Source organism: Zootoca vivipara, chromosome 7 (assembly GCF_965207765.1).
Source record: "Zootoca vivipara chromosome 7, rZooViv2.hap1.1, whole genome shotgun sequence".
Taxonomy (NCBI): Eukaryota; Metazoa; Chordata; class Lepidosauria; order Squamata; family Lacertidae; genus Zootoca; species Zootoca vivipara.
Window position 1 is genome coordinate 74,966,312 of NC_142590.1, and position 24,700 is coordinate 74,991,011.

The 24,700-nt window shown below is 43.2% G+C and overlaps 1 protein-coding gene across 1 annotated transcript in view; it reads right to left on the bottom strand.

Annotated features, from left to right (window-relative positions):
• Positions 1-24,700, bottom strand: part of SLC13A3 (solute carrier family 13 member 3) — a 43,351-nt gene that overhangs the window by 4,514 nt on the left and 14,137 nt on the right. Inside the window, exons 3-12 of the mRNA XM_035122597.3 lie at positions 22,180-22,343; positions 19,195-19,261; positions 17,409-17,594; positions 16,899-17,024; positions 12,185-12,277; positions 8,340-8,444; positions 6,354-6,451; positions 5,304-5,416; positions 3,100-3,261; positions 1,408-1,545 (exon numbers count right to left, since the gene is read on the bottom strand). Coding sequence (XP_034978488.3) covers positions 1,408-1,545; positions 3,100-3,261; positions 5,304-5,416; positions 6,354-6,451; positions 8,340-8,444; positions 12,185-12,277; positions 16,899-17,024; positions 17,409-17,594; positions 19,195-19,261; positions 22,180-22,343 — 1,252 coding nt within the window. The remainder of the gene's footprint in view (positions 1-1,407; positions 1,546-3,099; positions 3,262-5,303; positions 5,417-6,353; positions 6,452-8,339; positions 8,445-12,184; positions 12,278-16,898; positions 17,025-17,408; positions 17,595-19,194; positions 19,262-22,179; positions 22,344-24,700) is intronic.

Here is a 24,700-nt window from a genome sequence, read left to right on the forward strand (position 1 = left end):
AACAAAGTTGAGAGGAAGTGTTACAGGTAGGTAGCCGTGTTGGTCTGAGTCGAAGCAAAATAGAAAAAAATTCCTTCAGTAGCACCTTAAAGGCCAACTAAGTTTTTATTTTGGTATGAGCTTTCGTGTGCATGCACACTTCTTCAGATACCACTTCTTGAGAGGAAGTGGATAGTGAATAGAGTTGCCAGACTCAATAGAGGACAGGACTTCTGTGCCTTTAATTGCCCTGCTCTCTTTTGAGTCTGGGAACCTTAAAGAGAAACCAGCAGGCCCTTTGCTTGGAAATTAAACAAAGGGTCTGCTGGTTTCTCTTTAAGGTTTCCAGACTCAAAAGAAAGCAGGGCAATTTAAGGCACAGAAGTCCTGTTCTCTATTGAGTCTGGCAACCCTAAGAGCGAACTAAGCGACAGAATTAACCCCTTCTCACTTCCTCTCAGCGCCATTTTCAAAATGGTTGTCAGGCCACTGATCTTTCTAATGCCACCAACCCACAGCTAAGCAATTCCTGCAAAAAAACAACAACCTGAAATTTAGTAATATTCTGCCCACATTTTGGAAAGGAATGAAGGCCTTGTGAAAGTGGTGGCAGAGGTGTGTGCTTCATCCAGTGCGCTTCTACAGTTGACCAGACATACTTTGGTGTTAACTTACTCCTGGAAGACCCAACAATAATTTACTTTGACTGAAGCAAGAATAAACAGTTTGATGTTTTAATGACGTCCATCCTCCTGGGCACAAATAGTTGGATAGGGCATGCCACGTTAGATATGTCATCACTTGCGTGAATTCAGGTAAGGTGCATGCCTTTTTATTATGTAAATAGCAGCCAAAGGGAAACCAGAACCCAACTGAAGCTGCTATTTGCATCTCAAGGGAAGCCTCCATTGGAACCAATGGGAGTTTCCCCTGAAATACAAATAGCAGCTCCTGAGAGGAGAAGTTTGGCAGGGGGGGAGAGTTGAACACCCTTTCCTCACTTCCATGGCCTTCTCCTGCTCCAGATAATTAAGCTATTGATAGTGATTACTATGTAAAACTGGGTCCGCAGGTGGTGCTGTGGGTTAAACCACAGAGCCTACGGCTTGCCGATCAGGTCAGCGGTTCGAATCCCCACGACGGGGTGAGCTCCCATTGCGCAGTCCCTGCTCTGCCAACCTAGCAGTTCGAAAGCACGTCAAAGTGCAAGTAGACAAATAGGTACCACTACAGCAGGAAGGTAAACGGCGTTTCCGTGTGCTGCTCTGGTTCACCAGAAGCAGCTTAGTCATGCTGGCCACATGACCCGGAAGCTGTATGATGGCTCCCTTGGCCAATAATGCGAGATGAGCACCACAACCCCAGAGTCGGTTACGACTGGACCTAATGGTCAGGGTCCCTTAACCTATACTATGTAAAAATACTTACCATATCTTTAACCAGTAAGTGCCCAGAAGCAAAGGCAATTGAATTTGGGGGTGTAGAGACTGGAAGCATGAAAGCAAATGAGCACCCTATGGTTCCTGGTATCATTAAGTAGAGGGGATGCACTTTCAGACGGATGGCCTTGAAAAAAACAAAAAGGGGGTTGGTGTGTTATGATTTATTAGCTGAACTGTAAGCATCTCACGAGATTCTTGAAAAGAGTGCAAAGAAGTTTTTGTGCGATCATAGTTTTTCTGAAAGCTTCCACTAGGTTTGGCATGGGAAACCTTTGGCCCTCCAGATGTTACTGAACTACAGCTCCCATCAACCTTGCCCATTAGTCATGATTGCTGGGGTTGATGGTAGTTGCAGTTCATCTGGAAGGCCAAAGGTTTCCCAACACCTGCTCTAGATGATCCTGGTAGAACATGCTCTTTCGATGTTGCTGGACTACAACTCCCATCATCCCTGATTACTGGCGATGATAGCTGAGGCTGATGGGAACTAGTGTCCAAGAACAACTTAAGGTCCGCAGTGTGGGAGTAATAAAAGACTAGGGAGGAGTAAAGAAGCTGTGAGCTCCTCTCCAGCAAACTGCATGTTTGTGTGGTCCCAGTAAACCAGAGTTTGATCATGTTGTGTGAAACAGGCCACTGGAGACTTGTTTTCCAACACACACACACACACACACACACACACACACACACACAGAGAGAGAGAGAGAGAGAGAGAGAGAGAGAGAGAGAGAGAGAGAGAGAGAGAGAGAGAGAGAGAGAGACTTCTTGAAATAGGCACAAGGAGTCTTATTTCTGGCTATCTGAATATGGGGAATTGTGGAAGGAAGCCTAATCATAACACAAAATCCTATTCAGCTGAGTCCAGAAATTTCCTCAGCCAGAATAAGCAGGTCAGAAGAGGGCATGCTGTTCACTGAGAATAGTACATGTGGAGTCTGTGGGTTCAAAAGCTGGCTGTCCGTCTTGAGTTGTCAGCCTAGTAATATTTTTCATAAGTAAAGTTGAAAAGTACCTTTGAGTCTCCCACTAGTTACTCCACATGGAATTGTTGCTAATGAGGGACAGAATGCAGAAGAGAAACCAAATGTACACCGCCTTGAGATCTTCGAGTGAAGGGTGGGATATAATAATAATAATAATAATAATAATAATAATAATAATAATAATAATAATATAGGCCAAGCTTCCCCCTACAACCCAAGATTAGGGTGAGGCACGTGTTCAACTTGCTGAGGAATACCTTATATCTAAAGAATTATTTAAAGAGTCTTCTACTTGAAGGTGTCCTCTATTTGAAGAGCTGTCCTGCCCAAGTCCAGTTCAAAGATAAAGAACCATAAGAAGAAAGAGCAGGAGGGGCCTTGAAGTTGCCCATCAACACTTAGCACTCGAATAGCTGATAGAACAGGCATGCTGGTCACCCAGGTCAAATCTTCCCTGCTATGGTGAGATTAATTTCTATTTACATTATAATAATTATGTCTAAATCTGCACCTATACATATAAATCAACATATATAAATTGCCTATTTCTCTCTCTGTCTCTCAATCAATAGCAGCAATGGCCACTCTACCCTTAACTTAGTATGCTTGGTTGTTTGGCCGTTATAATAACCATTCATTCATATTCATACCTTTAACTTAACCCCTTGGTTGAAAGATATGCATATCCCCCTTACCAGTTCTGCCAGGACAGGCAGGAAGATTATGATTGTGGCTGTGTTGCTTGCAAATTCTGTGAATAACGCGATCACTGCCGTAATGAGAATAACAGCTACAGCAGGAGGGAGGTTCTCCAGGGGGTCAAGCTGGCCTCCAATCCAGACAGACAAGCCAGACTCCTATAGCAGGGTAGAAAATTTATGTGTTTGTTTGTTAAATTTAAAACCCACCCATCCTCTTAAAGGAGCCCAGGGCACCAAATACACCATTGTTAAAACAATATGATTAAAAAATAAAACAACATACTAAAAACAAACATATAAAAACCATCACAGTTTGCACAAGTGATTCTATGGTGGCTGATTCTTTCCTGTGTTTTTCAGCTCTTGTCATGAGATGATAACTCAGGAACAGATCATTTCCCTTGCAGTTGAAATTTACCCTCCCCCAGGCGCCATTTTAATACCCAAACCACCACATAAATGTTCCATACATGGTAAAGTCTTCCTTAGCAGTGGCAGTATGGTACCGATGGTCAAGCTATCACAGCATGAGAGAGCTTGTATGAGCTGTGGGACACAAATCTACTGCAAATGAAAGCCAACTCTCATGGTCATTTTTGAAGTTGAACATTCACCACAAAATGACTTTCTCCTCAAATGCTATGTGGTGAATTTGGCCTTGCGAGGATACTAAGATTATGACCACATCCTGGAAAACCCTGGTTTCGTAATGTTTCCTAAGATGACAAAATGTGAAAACACTACTTGGCCACTTTAGCATGTGAAAATGAGCAGGCAAATCAACTCACCAAGGCTCTTCCGCGTCTGAAAGTATTGCTTGTTTTAGCACTTAGGCCCAAACAACACATTACATTAAATGCAGTAGTCGTCTGTAGGGCTTATCTGATCTCCTGTCAATAGCAGTGCAGTGCAAACAGACTGTTAGGAGCACCAGATTGGGTCTGGTCTTGATCAAAATCACCCCCTCCAAAGCTAACATTTACCACAGGAAGAAACCTCCATTTGGGTTAAAGTAGGCCACAACATTTTAAGTAGACTTTGGTGAAGGCATTGGGTATATATCTGGCATCAAGCAGCCCACCAGCTGGCAGATGAGAGGGCTGAGCTAGCCCTAGGTTGAGTGTCATCCTATGACGCAGGTAAAATCATATTTCAGGTCCGCTGCCACAACCTCACCTCCAGGCAGCCTCCTGATAGGCTCGTTTGAAATGGTCTCCAGTCAGCTGACCCATGGCCATGGTGGGAAGAAGCAAGCATTCCCTCAATGACCATTGATGTAAAATGGCTCTGGGCCACATTGCAGCCGTTCTGAGCCCACAAACCATCACTCCTCAAGATTTCCAGGTAAGCGGCCATTATCCAGAACATTGTGTATGTGTGTAAGAATGGTGAAAAAAAGAGAGCTGGTCATGCTCCGAATTAGCCACACACATGAATGCAAACATGCATGGAAAGTAGAATGTAGCTTGTTCTGCAGTAATCAAGTGTCATGAATTGCAATGATGCTGTCATGGAGCCAAAGTCTGGAGCAGCTCAGCAATAAAACACCCGGTGTCAGAGAAGTTAACTCTTTATTTAAAGAAACCAACATAGCACAGGTCTTGCCCCAATGAGACAGTTGCGAGGACTGAAGGTCCCTGCCTTCCCATTCCTCTTGAAAACTCCACCCCCAGGTCCTTCTTCAGCAGCCTGAGCCCACCCCTATCCAGCCTCTGCTTCAGCTTCAGGTTCTGGACTGCCCTCTGTCACAGCCTCTTCCTGCTCACGAAACCCTGTTGCCTCTTCAGCTTCTGTTACCTCCTCCTCCTAGTCTGCTCTCCCCAGTCTTCTCCCTCTGACCACTCCTTGTTGTCCCACCAACAATCCCCTGGCTTTGAGCTTTCTTCCCCTGGGGGTTCCCTTGGGGTTTCCCCAGCTAGTGCCTCCCACCACTCCTCTGCATCCAGGCAGTCCATGACAGGTGCCCTAAAACAGGCATCCCCAAACTGCGGCCTTCCAGATGTTTTGGCCTACAACTCCCATGATCCCTAGCTAAGAGGACCAGTGGTCAGGGGTGATGGGAATTGTAGTCCAAAACATCTGGAGGGCCGAAGTTTGGAGATGCCTGCCCTAAAACAACAACAACAAGCCAGTCCCTTTAGCAAAGAAGGAAAGTGGCGCATTTTTTTTTTTGACAGGCTGCATTCTAACAGGCATACCTCGCATCCTTTTGCCATGGCAAAACCCCCTCCAAGCAATAGGATTATATTCCATGGTACACTTTCTTGGGCTTTTCTCCAAGACAGCAACGGCTGGTTCTCTGTGTTTGGCGCTAGACAAAAAGGTTTATGAACATAGAGATTAGCTTTATTATTGCAGCCTAAGGCAGGGAGAGGGAACCAGTGGCCCACCAGATGTTGTGGGACTCCAACTCCCATCAGACCCAGCTAGCAAGGGGAATGGTTAGGGATGATGGGAGCTGTAGTCCAGCAACTTTTGGACATTTTCCCCCTTTCATTTGCACTTTGGATCTAAGTTAACTGCAACGTTAATTTTCTACTCGCAGCTCAAAGATTGTGAGTTGTATGGTAAAGGAAAACTCAGATCTCATCCATAAAAGGTCATAAAAGGATTTTTTTTGCAAAGCAAGGCACCCTATTTCACAAGAAGGGCCTTATTAACACATGAAGGCTGAACAAGAGATAGCTTCCGTTTTTCTCTCTTAACCCTTCATAGAGCTATTCCTTGCAATTGCTCAAGTCCTCATATGGTGTGCTTTTGTTGAACAGCAAGCAAGTCACATAATCTTCCAGGTTTTTAGCTTCATCTCTGTACCAATGTTCCAGATGTCGGTGAGCACATTGGTTTATTTCATACCATGAAGCACTTCACAGGCAGAAAAGATACCACCAGGGACGTATAGATGGGGGGCAGTAGATGGTGTTTGGAGAACCTTGGACTGTTAAGCAGGGAGAGAATCTCCCAACCAGAAAAGGATGAATATCTGTGTCCCTTTTCTAAAAAGAAAAGGGGATGTGTATTTTAATGCTTGGTTGGGACCCATTGGGACATCAGCAGCCAGCAGACAAGTCTTGTTCCTCTGCCCTCTTCCTTGTAAGATTGAGCTCTAAGCTCCTCTATGGGTGAGTCATTCAGGAAATGGTGACCTAGTGACCCTGTACCTAGTCCTTGTTGAAGGCTAGTTTTATAGTCAATTCTACAGAAAGCAGAAGAACTGGGTCAAAGGGTTTCGAAAGCCAGAAGCTTACCTTTCAACTCAAACCACCATTTAAGGGACGGCCTTTTCGATGGGAAGAAGAACAATATCGTCACTATTGTGACTCCAGTAACAGCATCGGTGACAAACCTAACAGGAAGGGAGGGAGAATTTCAAGAATAAGTGGTGGAAGGGAAGAAACATTTGTCAAAGGAGACCAAGGTCAGTGACTTTGCATGCAGATATCCTAGATTCAATTCCTGGAATCACCAGGGAGTACTAAGAAATACTCTGGGCTCGTCCTCCCATGCCTAGAAAACACAGGTCCTAATGGCTTTCCACTTGTCCCATGCTTTCTAGGCATCGGTCTGAGTGATGTTGCCTTTGCCCACTGCCTTCCCCCAGAAGACTCGCTCTTTAGTGCTAAATCGGAACAAACAGCAATCCGCAGAAGGCCCAATTGCTGTTGGTTCTTATTCAGTGCTAAACCCTAGGTTTCCTCCAGGGGAAGCAGTGGGGCAAATGGAAGTGTGGATGCAACTCTCTGTGTCTGAAACCCTGGAGAGCCACTGCAAGTCAATGTGGACAATACCAAGCATGATGGACCAATGGTCTGACTCAGTGCAAAAGTCATCTGGACACATTAGTGGCTTAAACCATTCTAGAGGTTGATTCCCCCACTGTGTTTCAAGTCACATTTGCACATGACTGTACACACCAGAGAAATAGCAGGGGTGTCTTCACCCAAGGAACATTACTTGTTCAGTTTCTGCTGTCATCTGCACATGTGCAATGGCACTCCCAAATGTACACACCTCAGCTTAACTGTGATGTGAATGTGGCCTTGAGTTCTCCATTTGGATTGAAACGGGTTTGAGGGGAAATGCATGGAACAACACTATTTCTCAAGAAACTACAAGGTAACTCTGCATCCTGGGTAATATGATGTGTATGCAGATTCAGAAAAACAGAGGTGGGAGCACACCAGAGCCAGACTAAACAGCAATGTGTACACAGCCTGAGGCAGCTTTCTATGTCCCTATCTATCTTCAGATACATTGACAGTTTGTAAATCTGTTTTTAAATCTGTGAGTTACAGCCCTAAACTAGACAACTGTTCTACTAGAAAACTAACTAACCAACGGTGCCCTTCAGCTCTCTATATTGGACAAACAGGCCAAACCCTACGCCAAAGGATAAATGGACATAAATCTGACATCAGGAATCACAAGACAGAGAAACCAGTAGGAGAACACTTCAATCTCCCAGGACATTCTATACAAGATCTCAAAGTAACTGTTTTATTACAGAAAAATTTCAGAAACAGACTGGAAAGAGAAGTTGCTGAATTGCAACTCATTACTAAGCTTAAAACCATGGAGAGACCTGGTCTGAATAAGGACACTGGATTCTTATCTCATTATACTGTACATGATAAAGCTTTCTTTAGCACCTCACCCCTTGCTTTTTCCTGCAAGACCAATTGCAGTCGTTAACAGTCATCAACAGGTTTACCACTCCGGCTATCAGCCAATCACACATTCCCACCACCCTTCTGAGTAATAACCTTCCCCACCCTCTGACTATACATAAGGGTCTGGTGACTTCTGTTTCAGTGTATCTGAAGAAGTGTGCATGCACACGAAAGCTTATACCTATGACAAACTAACTTGGTCTCTAGGGTGCTGCTGGAGGGACTTTTTTATTTTGTTTTTAGAAAACTAACTGTAAGCCTTGAAAATGCAAACTGAAGAGAGAAGCAAGAGAAAGCGCATGTCTCTCAGGAAGATTAACCACCTTCAATTTGACTATTGATAACTGATTGATTGACTACTGATTATAGAGGCCCACAGCCACAACCATCTCCCAAGGTTAGGGCACTGGGAATGCTATGTCTTCCCCAGGCCAAAAATAAAAGATGAGAGAATCCCTTGAGATGAGCATTTAAATGAAACATTAATGCTGGTGGGTGGGGTGCGGAAGGGGGGGGGGCGGAGAACAAAGGCCTGATAGAAATATATAGAAATCAATTTCTTACCCTGGTGTGAAAAAGCTTGCCCAGCCTGGGATGAACTTAGGGTCTCTAGAGAATAGCAGGATTGCGAATAAGCAGAAAAGTACAAATACCGCCTGTTCAGCAAACCTGTAGAGGAAGGAAATGCAACGAGTCATCGTAATGAAGACATCATTTCCTCCAGTCTTGCTTGAGGATGAGCTCAACTGTGACCAGTAGGTGGGATTCTGAGGAAGGCTAGCAGTGTTGCGCAGAAAAGAGCAAAAGGGAATTTTGATTGTTTCAGAACAAAATGCGGAAGTGGCCTTGGGCTTTTTTTTTTCCTCCTAAAGGGAAGGCTAGATACACATTTCCTGAATTAAAATATAACCCAAGTGTCAGCAAATTTTCTAGCGCTGAAGTTCATAGAGGGGAATTGTACAAGATACATAGGAGCAGATATTCGTGTTTCAACGTATCTCTGCAAGCATTCGGGTTAACAACTTGGGCCTCCCATGTTATAACTAAATCATGCAATAAGAAGAAACACACGGTTGCTCAACTTGATTGTGTGGTATGTGGTTGTTGTTGTTTTTTACAACAATGAATGTGATAGAAAACAGAAGAGTGAGCGTTTGTGGGAGGTTTCAAGATTCAATGACCACGGACTTTAGCCCATTTCAGGCTCTTATCCCTCATGTGGAATGAACACACCAGTGGCAAGACATGGGCAGGACCTGCTCCTTATCCACACTTGTTCATTAGAACGGCACCCCACCAAGTACAGCTGGTACACATGGGGCCTCTGTACTTTGCACTGTGGTGCGCATGGAATCATAGGAGTTGGAATGCCCCACAAAGGACATCCGGTCCAACCCCCTGCAAGGCAGAAACCCTTTTGCCCAATATGGGGCTTGAACCCACGACCTGGAGATTAAGAGTCTCATGCTCTGCTGACTGAGCTATCCAGCCACAGTCCAAGGGGGCCTTTGCCTTGGCATTCAAGCAGAAAGCATCATGATCTGCAAGCCACCTTGAGTCCCTGGCAGGGAAAGAAGGGTGGGTTGCTGGATTTGTACACACACGGGGGGGGGGGGGAGAGGGACAGAGCCTGCACCCTTCCCTGGCTGCCTTAATAGTGTGTGTGTGTGTGTGTGTGTGTGTGTGTGTGTGTGTGTGTGTGTGTGACGTTCTAACCACAAACAGAAAATCATGAAACAATTATTTGAAATCTCAATTTTTGGAAGTCGAGGACAGAATAGGATGAGAAAGCTACCTTATAATATAAGGCTTAGATGGGGCATCATTAAATTGTACTCTTCTCTTCCTGGTTTTACGTACCAAGAGAAGATTAGGAACCAAATTACAAAACGAAACATTAGATTTAAGGAACAAGAGATACGGTACATAAACCATTTGGAAGAAATCTGGAGTTGCTAATCAAATTGGCCACAGCTGGTTTAATAGACTTTCTGTGCTCTTAGAATGGAAAAAAGGGCCTTTGATTCTTACAATGATATTTCACAGGTTGCTGGTTTATAGTGACATGAATGCTTCAGTGGACACTAATCTTTCATAATATCCACCAACAGTGAAATCTTTCAAAGTGCTTTTCCCCCCCAGATAAGTTCCGGTTCCCTCGATTTATTTATTTTGCAATGGTTATGTGCTGCTTAAAATAATAATAATAAAGCAGTTTGCAAGGGGGGGCGGGAGAGAGAATGCAACCTTTGAAACTGATAAAGCAGAAGAACAAAATCAACAACTAAAATCAGTCTGCAGCAGTTTTATCAGATAATAGTCTCAAAGGCTATCAGATGAGTTTTTGTTACTTTTCGAATGATAGTAGTCAAGCATGCCGCCTCCCAGAGGGGTTGGGGCAACTGGTAAGAAGGTCCTATTCTGAAGGTCCACAGCTGGATAATTTATTGATGGAACTAAGAGCAGGCTCTGCTTAGCAGCTCTCAAAGGGTGGGGATGAGAGGACGCTCTGCCTGTATACCACACCCAGATTGTATAGGGCAAGTGTGGGGAATCGATAGCCCCCCCCCCCCGGATGTTGTTCAGCTACAGCTCCCATCAGCCCCAGCAAGGACAACTTTATTAAGGCATAAGCTTTTGTGGACCAGTAACCTTGTCGTAGAAATGAACTTTTGTCCACGAAGACTTACGACACAATACATCTGTCAGTTTTTAGGCTGCCACAAAACTATGGTGATTGACAGGACAGATTGGTCAGCAGTAAACATTATTCACATCAGTGGCAACAAACCGTTTCACTGATGTTAGCAAGGAGACTTGACTAGGGCTACAGCATCCCGTAATTTGTGAGTGCTCAAATACAGTAACAGCTAATGAAAGTGCCTTTTTAAGAAATCGTTAGCACCGACTATATCTGAAAATGAAAGGACTGGTTAACACTAAATGATTTAGAAAGCCAAATCCTCTTAATTTCCCCCTTGCAATCTGCATGCAACTTTTCAATCTCTCACAGAGACTACATAAATGATTATTCATGACATCTTGTCATGGACTGATTGGCTGCAGAGAAATGGTGGGAGGAAGCATGAAAGAAGGCTCAGATCCGAGGGATTAGTGGTGGAATAAAGACGAGTGGTCAGAGGGAGAAGTGAGAGAAGACTGGGAAGAGGTGTCGAAAGCTGAAGAGATAACAGTGCTTTGTGAGGAGGGGGAGTCGGTGGCAGAAAGCAGTCCAGAAGCAGAGGTAGAAGTGGAGGCTGGAGAGGAGGGAGGCCAAGAAGCAGAGACTAGTTTAGCTGGTGAAGAGACACAGGTGTCTCCCCCTCCTGCTGTGACCAACTCCCCTCTCCACTGGTCTCCCAGAGCCAGGAGAGGCATGAAAAGAGTGGAGGCAAAGTTAGCTTCATGCAGGTGCGGTATCAGATTGTCTGGAGAAAACCCTGGATAGGAGGGGACTTGTGCAGCTGTGGGGAGGTGGGCACCTTCAGTTTCAGCAACTGCTTCATGGGAGCAAGACCTGCTGGAGATGAGTTGCTGTGCTCCTTAGGCCTCACACTCCTCTGCAGATCCTGTTTTTGCTTTAAAAAAAGGAGTGAACTCCAGCTTGTTGGTGTAATTTACTGCTGGCTCACTCCTGTCATGTCTTCAGTGCTTCATTTGTCTCCGGGACTGTTCATGAGTGTGCTACAAATGCTTCCAAATGCACTAGACTGGCTAATTAGAGAGTGTTTGTTCCTTGCATAAATAATTTAGCAGAAGTAATTAGGCAACCCATCATCAGAGTTGACTCTGCAATTTAGGATTTGCTTCAGAGGTATGGCCTGAGCTAAACTTTCTTTCAGCTGCGGCAGAAGTAGTTGAAGCTGTGGTGTTTGTAACAAACAAAAGAAAAATGCTTATCCTACGGTAACTGATAAAATGCAGAAAAACAAAACTGGGGTCGTCTAAGGCAGGGATGAGAAACCTGTTGCCCTCCAGGAATTGTTGCATTGCAACCCCTATCAGCCCCAACCAGTATGTCTAATGGTGAGGAATAGTGGGAACTGGAATCCATAAATACCTGGAGGGCTATGGAATAGCCATCCATGAACTAAGGAAACTGACCTCAGACTACAAGACAAACAAAAGAAATATCACACACATATTTAATTATCACAAACAGTGGAACCAAATGCTACCTTAGTGAATGTGTGCTCCCAAATCTGAATTTGATGAAATAACCTCTCTCTGTGTGCGTGTAGGAGAGAATTAGCAGATGGGAGAAGGGGTTGTTTAACCTTTCACGCATCACAGAGACACACACCAATTTTCCCCAGCAAATTCTGTCTCCCCCTGCCCAAGGCCATTTCTCCACCCCACAGTCATGTTTAAACACGATTGAGTCTTGTATTGTTTCAATTGTGACTTACTTTATTGGTCCCAGCTTCCGATAATCATCCCTTATTACTGTCCTGGCTCTGGCTTCTGCATCAGCTCTGATCTCCGATTTCTTTTTTCTCCAGCTCAACAACAAGGGAGGGAAAAAATGCTTTGTTCACACGACCTCAGGCACTCTCATTCATAAATATTACTGAATCAAACTATTTTGCAGAAAGCTTATAAATGGATTTTATAATTTCCTTGCTGCTGTTCAAATGTTCCAGTTTTTACTCTCTGTTTTGTGGTTTTAAGGTTTCAGTTTTATGCTCTTAATGTGATTTCAGTTTCATCCTTAAATGTACCACCACTAACTAAGAAACTGCAATTAAAAAATTAAACTAGCAAATAGCTAGAATTGTACACAACATTAGGACCATTTGCTAGGAAAGACGATAACCCATTCTATGTTCCCAAATGCTCATCCCGTCGTCAAAGGTGACTTTCTCCTCTTGGCATTATGCAAAAGACACATCTCTCGCAGTCACAGAAGAACCACCAGAGCATGCATTCAGAGGAATGATTTGTCTTAAAAACCAGGGCAAATTCATTCTGTCTTCTGCAGTAATTCATCCCCTCCTTGCACCCTCTCTAGAGATAGCCATTGTTAAGTTTCTGATTCAGAGGACGTCAAAAAATAGGACGGCTCCATTTTTCAGGCATTAGAATAGCCAGAAAACAAGTGAGCAATTATGCAAAATGTGCCACTGATGATGAAACAAAACATAAGGAATTTTGAGGCTCAAAGGCTGAAATACTAATGTGCTTCTGTGAGGCTCAGCCTTTTTTAGTACGCAAGTCCAGTGGACTTGCCCTTCTCCTCTACCCACCTCTGCCCACACAATTAGGACAATTTCATCTTGAACTGTTTTCAGGTTAACAATGTCATGCTGTTTCATACATTTCTGGCAATGCTTAGATTTTCATTAAACCTGCAAAGCTAGTTTAATTCCATCAATCACATAAAGTGTGCCCAATGTTTGCGAACCAGTCAAACATATGACTATGAACATCATTCTGAAGGAAAGGCTCGCTTGCTTGATTCTTTGGGCAAACTGGCATGTACTTTGAGTCTTTGATTTTAAAAAGTGAGGTCACGGGAGGGGGGGAATCTATTTGCTATGTATGGTTTTGGTTTTTCCTTACCCCATTTTCCTTTAAAAAAAAAAGCCTCAAGCATCGATTCCTTTCAAAACAATTCAACAAACAGAACAGAAATAAGAGCCACAATACCCCAATGCACATAGTTTTGGCATTTCACTTACGAGGCCCAAATTCAAATCCCTACTCATCAGTAAAACTATATGGATACTCTTGGGAAAATCTCTCTCTTTTGACCTTGGTTTTGCCATGTGTAAATAGGGGCAGTGACTTATATATCCTGCTGAGTGAATCAGCAAGATGGACTATATATATTTTTACATACCAATAAAAGTATTATATAAATTACTAATAGTGGTACACTTTGAAATAATGCAATTATTACACGTTCATAAGACTATAAGAAAAGCTCCGCTGGATGAGACCAAGGACCCATCTAGTTCAACATCCTGTGGCCAACCAGCTACCTATAGGAAGCCTGTAAGCAGAATCTGAATGCAACAGCAGTATATTCTCCTGCACTGATCTTCTGAATTAAATTGTACCTCTGAAGGTGCTATTAATCTCGCTGATGGAAAAAATAATGGTACTTCAAACATATATTTGATGGAATTACTATAGCATTGCAGGCTTAAAAGAAGGCTATGGGATGTCAGAAATGTATTTTAACAACAGCAGCATAAAGTGCACAATAAACAGAAATGGCTCATAATCTATGTGCTGCCACCAAAAAAAAAATAACCCCCAAACAAACTCTAGCAATGCCTCTTGTTTTAAATACTGCAAGTGAAGGAATATGGCGAAGTTGGAAAGCAAGTTGTAAGTACCCAGATTAGCAAAAGATTTACAATAAAACCATGTTACTGCTCAATTACTGATTAACACATTGTTTTATGGAATCACTGAAGTTTAATCCCTGTCAAATGTAACCTGTTCTTGGCCAAATTTCCAGCTATGGACTTTATATCTTAACCTACGTAACAGCTACAGTAAAAAGCACCATTCCCTGAAAAATACAGAATACAAGCCCCTTACCATGCAAGTGCAAAACAGTCAGGCCGAAATATCCCAAGAATTCAGTAACTAGTAGTAGAATTATCAACAGAATACCTCTCTTTTTTAAATCTTATTCTTTGAACCCTGCTCTCATTACAACGAATTAGCAAAACTTTGTGGACCTCAACAAATCATCTTGTACCAATATACACCGCCGTGAGGTCATTTGTGACAAGGCTGAGAAATTTCTGGGGCAACGAGATCACCAACTCAGTGGTCAGGGCACCTCTGTAGTGATCTTGTGAGAGAATGCATCTGATGTGAATTCACAAGGGGAACAGGTGTGCCTCAAAGGTCTGGTGCTCATGAAGACCACCCAAATATCCCATAAGAACATAAGAAGAGTTCTACTGGATCAAGCTATTCAGGGCCAGACTTGGGTAGTCTTTCGTAATATGGCGCCATGTATGGAGCTGAAATTTGGCGCCCCCAAATGGATCATCTCAATTTTGCACCCCCTCGGCTCAGTGCCCTGTGTGGGAGAACTGTCTAGACCAGTGATGGCGAACCTATGACACATGTGTCAGACATGACACACAGAGCCCTCACTGCTGGCCCCATCGGCCCATTTGCGCTGTTGTTTCTTTTGTTCTCCAGCTCCTCCTCACGCTACAGCTTGTCTCCGATCCTTTGTTGTTGTTGCTGCTGCTGGTAGCCAGAGATTGGTTTTTAACCCTTTCTGTGCTGTTTTTTCTGGCGCTTTGGCAGATGATGATTGGGTGTAACAGCGTTCATTTTTTAACCCGTTCTGTGCTGGGGTTTTTTGGCGCTTTGGCAGATTATGTTGGTGCTGTGTGTTAGTTCCAGCGAAGGTATTATTCATCATTTATTTCTGTTCTCTTCCCCCCCCCAAAAAAACGCAGCAGCTTTGGGGCACCCCCCAAAAAAAGCAAAGCAACTTTTGCACCCCCCCAAAAAACCTCCAAAACTTTGGTCAGCAGCTCCCCCCAAAAAGCTCAACAACTCTGGGCACTTTGTGATAAATAAGGGTTTTTTGATTTGGTTTGGTTAAATAATTAGTTTTTTAGTTTATTAAATACAGTTATATATTACAATTATACATTTTTGTTATTTAAACTATAAATATCGCGAAATTATGGTTTTTTTCTCGAAGTGACACACCACCCGAGTTATGCTCCGTTTTTTGGCGAATTTTGACACACCAAGCTCAAAAGGTTGCCCATCACTGGTCTAGACCACCCTAAATCCAGCACTGAAGCTATTGGCCCATTTAGTCCAGCATTCTCTTCTCACAGTGGACAAGCAGATGCCCAGGGGAGGCCTGCAAGCAGGACCTGAGGGCAACAATGCTCTCCTCATCCATGATTCTCAGCTAGTGGTATTCAAAGGCAGGTGGAGGACAGCCTTATCTTCAATCCTCTTCTAAAACCAACCAAGCTGGTAGCCATCTCTACCTCCTGTGGGAGCAAATTCTATAGTTTAACTATATGGTGCTGTGTGGAGAAGAACTCACTCATCCATCTTGCATCTTCCAACATTCAGTATTATTGGATGCCCAAGTTCTAGTACTAGGAGGGATGCCTATTCGCTTTCTCTCAACACCTGGATTAATTTGATACACCTCTATCTGTTTTCCTTGCTGAAGTGCTTATGCCAACTACTGGGAAAATAGGAAAGGACCATTGCTGTAGAAATAGTTCATAAAATAGGCTGGTCTAACAGCTCTGAGTAAGGAAATGAGTTAAATATGCATGCAAAAACTTATTTGAGGAGAGATTAGAATTATTTAACTATTTTTGGAATTCTAATTGAAATGATATTAAGAGAAACTCTTTGTCTTAACCATAGACTGTTGGTATTTTGACATTTCCCCTCTTTTATTAACTGTATGATCTTTATTATCTACCATTGCTTTGCTTAATAAATTTAAACTTTATAAATTAGCTATCTTAAGTCATATACATTAAAAAGAAAGTAAGTTTATTATCAGCTCTGCCTTAGTGCATGTGATGAAGTTTCCATATTATTCAACTCTCTTTAGAAGTGTGTTTTTATAGTATGAGCCACTTGGGTATTTTTTCTTTAACAATAACTCCTTTGTTTCTGAACACAGTGTCTTCAAAAGCACATCTTCAAACTGGAGTTTTGTGGCCAAGCAAAAAAAGTCACAAATTGTATTTTTGAGTGCAAAAATAGAATTATTAAGATGTAACATGTAGAGCCTCACCCAACTTTAAAAACAAAAAAGAATGACCTGTCAATGAAAGATTGTAAAAGACATGTTCCATTTTGCCAAACCAAAATGCTTGCCCTGATGAAATGACCCCATTAGCGCACTGTCATTTACTTTTTCATTATTCCTTTTTCTTTAAAAAATTTTATTTGCATTTTCAAAAACAGGAACAGAGTTTTTCTTGTGCAGCAAGAGAGTACATGTACGCCTAAAAGATAGGGGTGTTCCCAAGTCAAAAGAAGGATAGGTCCCTTATGAAACCATCAAATTTCCAATAAGGAAACAGCTAAACTGGTTACCTTGACCACAGTTTCAATCAATGTTAAACCATACAAATGAATCAGACATGAAAGTACCTCAAGCTAATGCATCCATAAAGGAATGAGATCCAGAGCCATCCGAAAAAAAGGAACAGCAGCATTAAGGGAAAGGCAAACACAAACCAAGAGCCAAAATTCACAACGTCACACCCTGGAAAAAAGCTTTGAGAAGGAGAAAACCTGATTAATGTACGTAAGGTGGAGAAACCCCTTTGGATAAACTGAAGAAAGAATTTGAAATATGCAACCAAGGCCAGCATGTCATACAAACATCCCAGTTGTGATTCAAGACCACATCGTGAGGCTCCCACTGTCACTTTCTGCAGCCTACGGCCCCCCTAAAGGGGTGCAGAAGATAATCATACATCTGTGTTGTATGAAAGGAACAACTATAGTCACAAAGATCTCCTCCTTCTTCCACCTTGCCTAGGAGCCACATTTTTACTACGCAGTTCAGAGTCATGTGTAGTTCTTGACTCCATCCCCATGTACATCCATTGTCAACACCAGCGTGTTCAGTTCCCCACAAACTCTTTCCCTCCATACCTCTTGAGTTGTCCTGAAAGAATGAGATTTGGGGCAGTTCCCGTCAGCGTCGCTGTTCCACCGATACTGGCTGCATAAGGGATCGAAATGAGGAAGCCTTTCCATACGTTCTTCTTGTGCATTTCTTCCTTCTGTATGTCTGAGGAAACTTCAATTGTGACTTCCTTCTCCTCCGTCAAGTCTTTTCTTTAAAACATTACAAAAGGCAACTCTTGACATTTGTCATTTCTCATATAACTTAGGGCTCATTTGTTTGTTTTTGCTTCTGTATCTGATTGATTCCCCCCCCCCCCCGCAATTTGCCATATAATTTGGCAAGGGGGTTCATTGGTCTTCAGTTGATGGAACATGATCTACAGCAGGTACAGTTTCTCCCTCCTCTGCAGAATGAGCTGCATCTACCCCAATTCCCTCCTTGATCCAACTGTGAAAGGTGATCTGGGCATCCGAGACTAAAGTAGGATGGACTTGGAGGCAAACAACATGCTTAGTTTGCTGAGTTTCCAGGATCATTATGCTTAAAAGCAGCATGGCTAGTAAAGGCCTCACCTTGAGAGCTAGGAGAATCATTGCCACAGTAGACAATGGCCTCATTTGGACATGATTCTAAATAATAGTCTAGTGTTACATTGACATGTCTGCTCCCAACTTCCCCTCTCTTCCGGCATGGCAATGACATCAATAACACCTGCTTCTGTTTTCAACTAACCAAAGTTTGAGTTACGTCTGAACCAGGAACTGGGGTTATTTGAGTTATATTTAATCCAAACAAGCCAGGACTATAAGCTACTGCATGATCTTGACTTGTTCAGACAAGCCATAGTTAAAACTATTAAAACAGCTACAGTAGTTGAAAACAATTATGTTCATTCTCCTCCTCACAGCCACGCCAGAAGATGGGAGACGGGAGGGGGCAGGCACAAGTCTAAAACCCATTCATGCAGCACTAAACCATAGTTTTATTTATTAATCAAGCTGCAATCCTAAACCCAGTTGCGAGGGAATAAGTACCCCTGACTTTAGTGGGTCTAACTTTCAAGTAAATACCATGTGATTGTGATGTTCCTTATTAAAATAATATCCAAACCCACCTTTCAGGGCACACAACCTTCTGAAGGTGGTTTGTAAAAAAGAAGAAGTTTTGAAACAAATAGAAACATCAAAACCACAATCCATAAATATAACGATTTACAATATCAGCCATTAATGTAAAGCCAGCAGTGGCTCATTCTCTCCCCCCCCCACCCCAAGCCCAACACATTAACCAAATGTGGACGGGAGCAAAAATGCCTTCAAATATCTCTCATAGCGAGCAGAGACCAGGCCAAGTGTACTTCCAAAGACTTGCGGCAATTGCTGAAAAGGATCTGTCCCTGGCCTAGCAGTTCTTACTGGCAGGTCAGGTTTCAAGGCCTCCGATTATGGTAGGTCTGAGTGCAGCCAATATTGAACTTAGTCCCTTGACATAAACTCAATATAGTTACAATGTAAGGGAAAGGGAAAGGGACCCCTGACAATTAGGTCCAGTCGTAACCGACTCTGGGGTTGCGGCGCTTATCTCGCATTATTGGCAATTAAAGGTAAAGGGTAAAGGGACCCCTGACCAATTAGTGCAATGCTAAAGCAATGCTATAGCACAGGTGGACAGCAAGTGACACAAGCAGGAAGAAGTTAAATAGGGCTTTACTCCCAGGTAAACAGCCTTAGCTCATACTCATAAAACAGAGGAAGAATACTTTGGTGATCACCGTCCTCCTCTCCAATGCAAATCTTTGTGTAAACTTACTCATCAACATTTGCTAGAATCTGCATCTCAGTTGGCACTGTGTGAAATTTATTCTGATGTACAGAGGCTGAAAAAGAATAATACCCAAAGAGCTTTTAGAAATACAGAGATACACTTCCAGAGTCATAATGACAGAAGGCGATGCTACTATTCCTAAACCGTAACAGTTAAATATCCCAGCATAGTTGAGTTACAACAGCAGGGGGGGAAAGTGGGGAGCGGGTATGTCTGCCATCAGCCAGAATATGCAGCAGTAGGACTTACTGTACTTCCAATTGGCAGGGTTGGTAAAAGTGCAATTTCAAGGCATCTTCCTGACACCTCCTCCGAAAACACTAATTTATGCATTCAAATCACCCATTTGGTGCCAAAGCTTCACACACATGCGAGTCACTCTTGAGTCTCTCATTCTGCACTGATCAGCTGGAGTTTCCAAGATTTCACAATTAATTAAACAATTAGTTGGCCCAGTGAAGGGTAGAGTTTCGTGTGCATTATATTTCTGCACCTCCGGGAAGCATTGAAAGAACTACCAGCTTAAAGCTGTCTTAACATAAGACAGGTCATAAACACAAGTTAAGCCTACAGAAAGGATTCAGAGCCAAAGGCAGCAGAGTGATAAATCAGCCCAAATATTGCTATGTAATGTTGTGGCTCAGAGTAGAAGGAATAAGCTGTTGAAAGGAACTGCTGGTGTGTCCAACTCTCCGACTCACCCTGTTCCCTTATCAAACTGAGAAAGCAGTACCTGAGCAATGTACCAAAACATTAAATACATCTATAGCTATCCAGTTAATGTCTACCATTTTGTAAACGTCACTGCTTTGTGACACTTTGGATTTCTTTCTAATGGAGCAACACATCCATCTAACTGCATTTTTATAAGTTATATAAAGTGTGCATGTCTGCTACAAAGGAATAACTCCCTAAAAAGTGATGAGGTTGGAAATCCCTGGACGTTTATTTATTTGAAGTATTTGTTGTTCGCTGTTCGCTCAAAAGTCCCAGGGCGGCAAACAATAAAATCAACAATCAACATTTAAAACAAAATAAACAAACAGCATCATAAAATCAGAGCCGCTTTCAGTAAAGTGCTGTATTTGGATTTTTCATGATTCCTAACTAACCAAAACATTACTTTGGAGTTTGTTTTTTCTCTTGATTCCAGAAAAATCAGCTAATGTTATTTACTGATAAAATGTTTCGCTTGCTTGGTGAAATGTCTGATCTTACCTCCTTTAAAACTTTATTATATTATTGTGTTTTCAGCAGAAGCCGAGAATGGGGATCATTAAGCACTGGGGTGCTTACTGTTCCGAATGGGGGGAAAAATTCCATTTGGAAATGCTGCCCTCCTCTTACCCGTTTCCCCACATTAAGACAGATAGAACATTACAAGGAACGCAAACAGCGGTCAAAGTCTGTGAACTCGTTCACTCTGTTGTATCAGGTTTAAATACTGTTCAGTGGACCAGTGACTTCTGCATTGTCACTTCAGTGATTCAGCAACACTGACATTTCTTAATGAAGCAATGCAAATGTGTCCCCGATCCATGACAACCACAAAAAAGGGAAGGGATTAAAAGGAAAAGAAAGAATTAAGATGCAAACACATAGCATGCCTCCTTTCCCCCTTCAGACTGAAACCATTCGCATTTAGGTGGTGTTCAAGTTGGTATGATGAAGAACTTGTCATGCAGGCCTAATTTGGCCCATGTACCTGTTTCGGGCAAACTGCACACTCCTTCCTATCACCTGATCTGATGCCATATGACATCAGGTGTGGAACACTTAAAGGGATCTCCTATCTCTGATCCAAACGCTATAGCGCTAAGATAAGAGGTAAGTCCACCTGCCTTCATGTCTATTGTGGGAGAGTGCATGGGTCAATGCATGCCTCAGTAAAGGAAACTGTGAACAGAGATGGCTCTGGAAAGGAAAGGAGGGAGAGTGTCATGCGTGGGGAGTCTGCCTCCCCCCTTCAGTAACTTCAAAGATTAGAATTAACAAGCAGTTTATATTTTATAGTCCTTTTTATTCAGGCATCAGATTGCAAGCAAAAATCCACGTCCCTCCACAAGGAGAGCAGTTGGCTACTCTAATTCTTCCCCCTTCCGTCTTCAACAACATCCTAGGCGTCAATGGGAAGTCCCTCCTCCTCTCTGCATCCTTTGATGGGAAGTCCCTCCTCCTCTCTGCATCCTTTGTTCTCTAATACGTCTGGATCTCCTACGGTAGTTCTTGGGGAGGGAGGGCCCCCCCCACTCTCTAATGACATCTCTGCTATCTGTCCCCTCCCTTCTGTTTCTCTTGTCATTATTTCGTAGCTAGGTAACTCCTGTCTAATCTGTTCCGTGTCTGTTTCTCTCTCTCTGCTTCTGAGACCGCTGAAAACAAGGGAGGCAAATCTTCCCCTCCAGCTCCTCTTCTAAGAGAAGCTGATCTGCCTGAAAATGCATCCCCCAATCCTCTGCTTCAGGCCATTCCCTGACAGATAGACACACTGGAAAATAGGAGAAATGATCCATACCAGCACTCTTTCAGAAACGGATGTGCTCTTACTAGCCACGACATGTTAACTGCCCTGCCCTGCCCTGCAACAATATGGGAGGGGAGGCACTAGACCTCTATAGATTTATAAAAGAAGTTTATAAACTGGTGCAACCAAGGTGGAGGTATTGGTGTGATGTAAAAGAGTGATGTCACTAGCACCATCCAATAGAAGCATGTGACATTTATGCAAATACCATCTAGAGGGCACAGGCTATCACAAAAGGGGAGGAAACCTTATTTCTCCAGCAACTCAAAGTTGCCGTTCTGAGCAATAGGGGAAATGCAGATATTTTTTTCCCCCAGCAACATGTGCATTTACATGTGGAATATCCTATGGATGCCGTTGGAACACACCTCAGTAACAGATGAGTTTACATTTGTCAAAAATGCCATGTTTTATTAGCAACACCCAAATGAGCCAACCAGACCGACCTTGGCTTTCCTCATTTTCCCTCTTGAGGTCCCGAGATGTTTCCCTGTCTCCGAAGAGGCTCTTTAGAACAGCCATTGCAATGGGTAGCATCATAGCGGTGGAGGCTGTGTTACTCAGCCACATGGACAGGAAGGAAGTTGTAAGCATCATTCCTAAAATAAGCCTGGAGAGAGAGAGAGAGAGAGAGAGAGAGAGAGAGAGAGAGAGAGAGAGAGAGAGAGAGAGAGAGAGAGAGAGAGAGAGAGGCCTCATATGATTAATCAGAACAAAGCTGTCTTAGTTATATTCTGTAAGAAGTCCAATCCTGTACAACTGGGATAAATGTTAATCTGATTACACAGGGCTGAAATAGTTATGTTTCCTCTCTCTTCAGCAGTTTAAAAAGCTGGGAACTTTGCGAATGGTTTTTTTTTTCTTTAAAGCATGCCTGCCCACCCCATACTCCAACCTTTAACGCTATGCTTTCACTAACCCAGGCCTTTGACAGAAGCACTGCCATCATGAAAAATATCTGGATCCACCAGAACAAACCCTTCAGCAAATTCCATGGAGCAGGTGACTGGGCTGCTGGAGGGGGACAGATCTAACACCATAGAAACAAAGCAGGCTGGTGCAAGAGGCACAGGTCGCTTGAGCTACCTGGATTAGCTTTGGTGTATTTATTTATTTCCCCACAGGCCAGTCTAAGTAACCCCCCTCCTGCTGCATATGGTCATAGTGCATTTAGAGAGGGCTAAAGAGTTTATATATATAGTGGAACCTCAGAAGCCAAACACTTGTAAACTTGAACGTTTCCAGTTTTCAAGTGATTTTCGGAAGCTGAACGTCTGGCGTGGCTTCCGTGGCTTCCAATTGGCTGCAGGATGCTCCTTTGGCCAATTGGAAGCCATGCCTTGGAAGTCTAATGGACATCCGGAACAGACTTCCAAGGTATGTCTGTACACCTTCAGTCCAACCCTGCAAGGCTATTGTTGCCATAGATCCAGAATTTCCCAGACATATCCGGAATACTGCAGTCGACTTTCCTGAAAAATAGCTCAAAAACTTAATTCATTTTTGCGAATTTGGTTAAAAAATAAAATCCCTACAACTTCACACACACACACACACACACACAGAAAAGCTCGACATCTTTTTTGTCCAGATTTTCACTGTTTGGAATATGGCAACCTTATGCATGGCAGAAGGCAGTGGAAGACAGGAGTGCCTGGCGTGCTATGGTCCATGGGGTCACAAAGAGTCGGACACGACTAAACGACTAAACAACAACAACAACAACATGCATGGCAGATCAGTTTTAATAGTTGATAGCAACTTGCCTGCTGATGGAGAGCACTTCTTGGCTGCCATTTTGTTTCCTCCCATGGGTTTCTTGTCTCGAAAGGCTACATTTTATCTGGGAGGTCAGCTAGTAAGCTACTAGCAAACAAGCAAATTCCTAAATTAATCAACGTACGTACCACGGTATCATTTATCGAATAACTATGGGGAGCCCTTTCAAACCCCACCTAAAGTCTAGCAGACCCGCTTTTCTGTTAAGCAGAAAAAAGACGGCTGCTTTTCTTTCAAAAACATGGAAATTGTCGTTCTTTGAGTACCCTGCTCTTTTGAAAACTGGTTTTGGAGCTCTGAACTCAGTAAGCTCTTCAACTGAGCCTCTCCCTATATGAGATCCTGAAGGGAGACATTCAGTCTAACCATCTTTTGGAGCACCTGTCCATTCTTGAAACCTCCAAATCCCTGAACTTTGGGAGATTCCAGAAGAGATCCTGCAAGGAAAAGCTTGACCCGACTCCCACCTTTGGGTGCCTCTTTTACTGCACTCCCACGACTACCTGTGGCAGAGGTGGTCTCCAGGATACCACTGTGGAGCCAACCTCCTGGCAGCAATGTTGCTCCTGCTTACCTGAAGAGTGTGTGAGTGGGGCAGGGCACTAGAGAGGTCAGGATGGTGTAGGTCCACCTATGACTTCTTAACCTCTTTGCTCCACCCTTACACCATCCCAGTAAGTGACTGTGATACCATTGCTTGGAGGCTGGCTCTACCCCACTGACCTACTCCTGTCCGGTGGACCCCACCCAGAAAAACCTCATGGAGGCCAAGGAAAGTCACTTCATTTGGAATTTACCCTGAAGCTAAAATCCATGTTCCTTCCCCTATGCTTGGAAAGAGCACAAGGAAGGAAAGGTATAACTCTCAAACCTGTGCAAATGGCCTTTCCGTTCCCGATCTCTTTTGCATTCCCCAAGGGCAGAAGCAATCTAACACACAGCCTCTTGTCAGCAGCAATTCTTCAGGACAGCCTTTGATTGCTAACCATTAAATTGTCACTCCAGTTAACTTTCTCATTAAAACTCCATTTCAGTAAAAGCCTTGGTTATTCTGTCAAGAACATGCTGCAGGACACCCACAACAAAACACCAATTTGGGTGGGCCCAATCCTAGTGATTCCTGGTGGATTTATTTGTTGAGGTTTCTTCACTGTGTGAGTACGTGCATCTGGTCACATAGCAATTAAG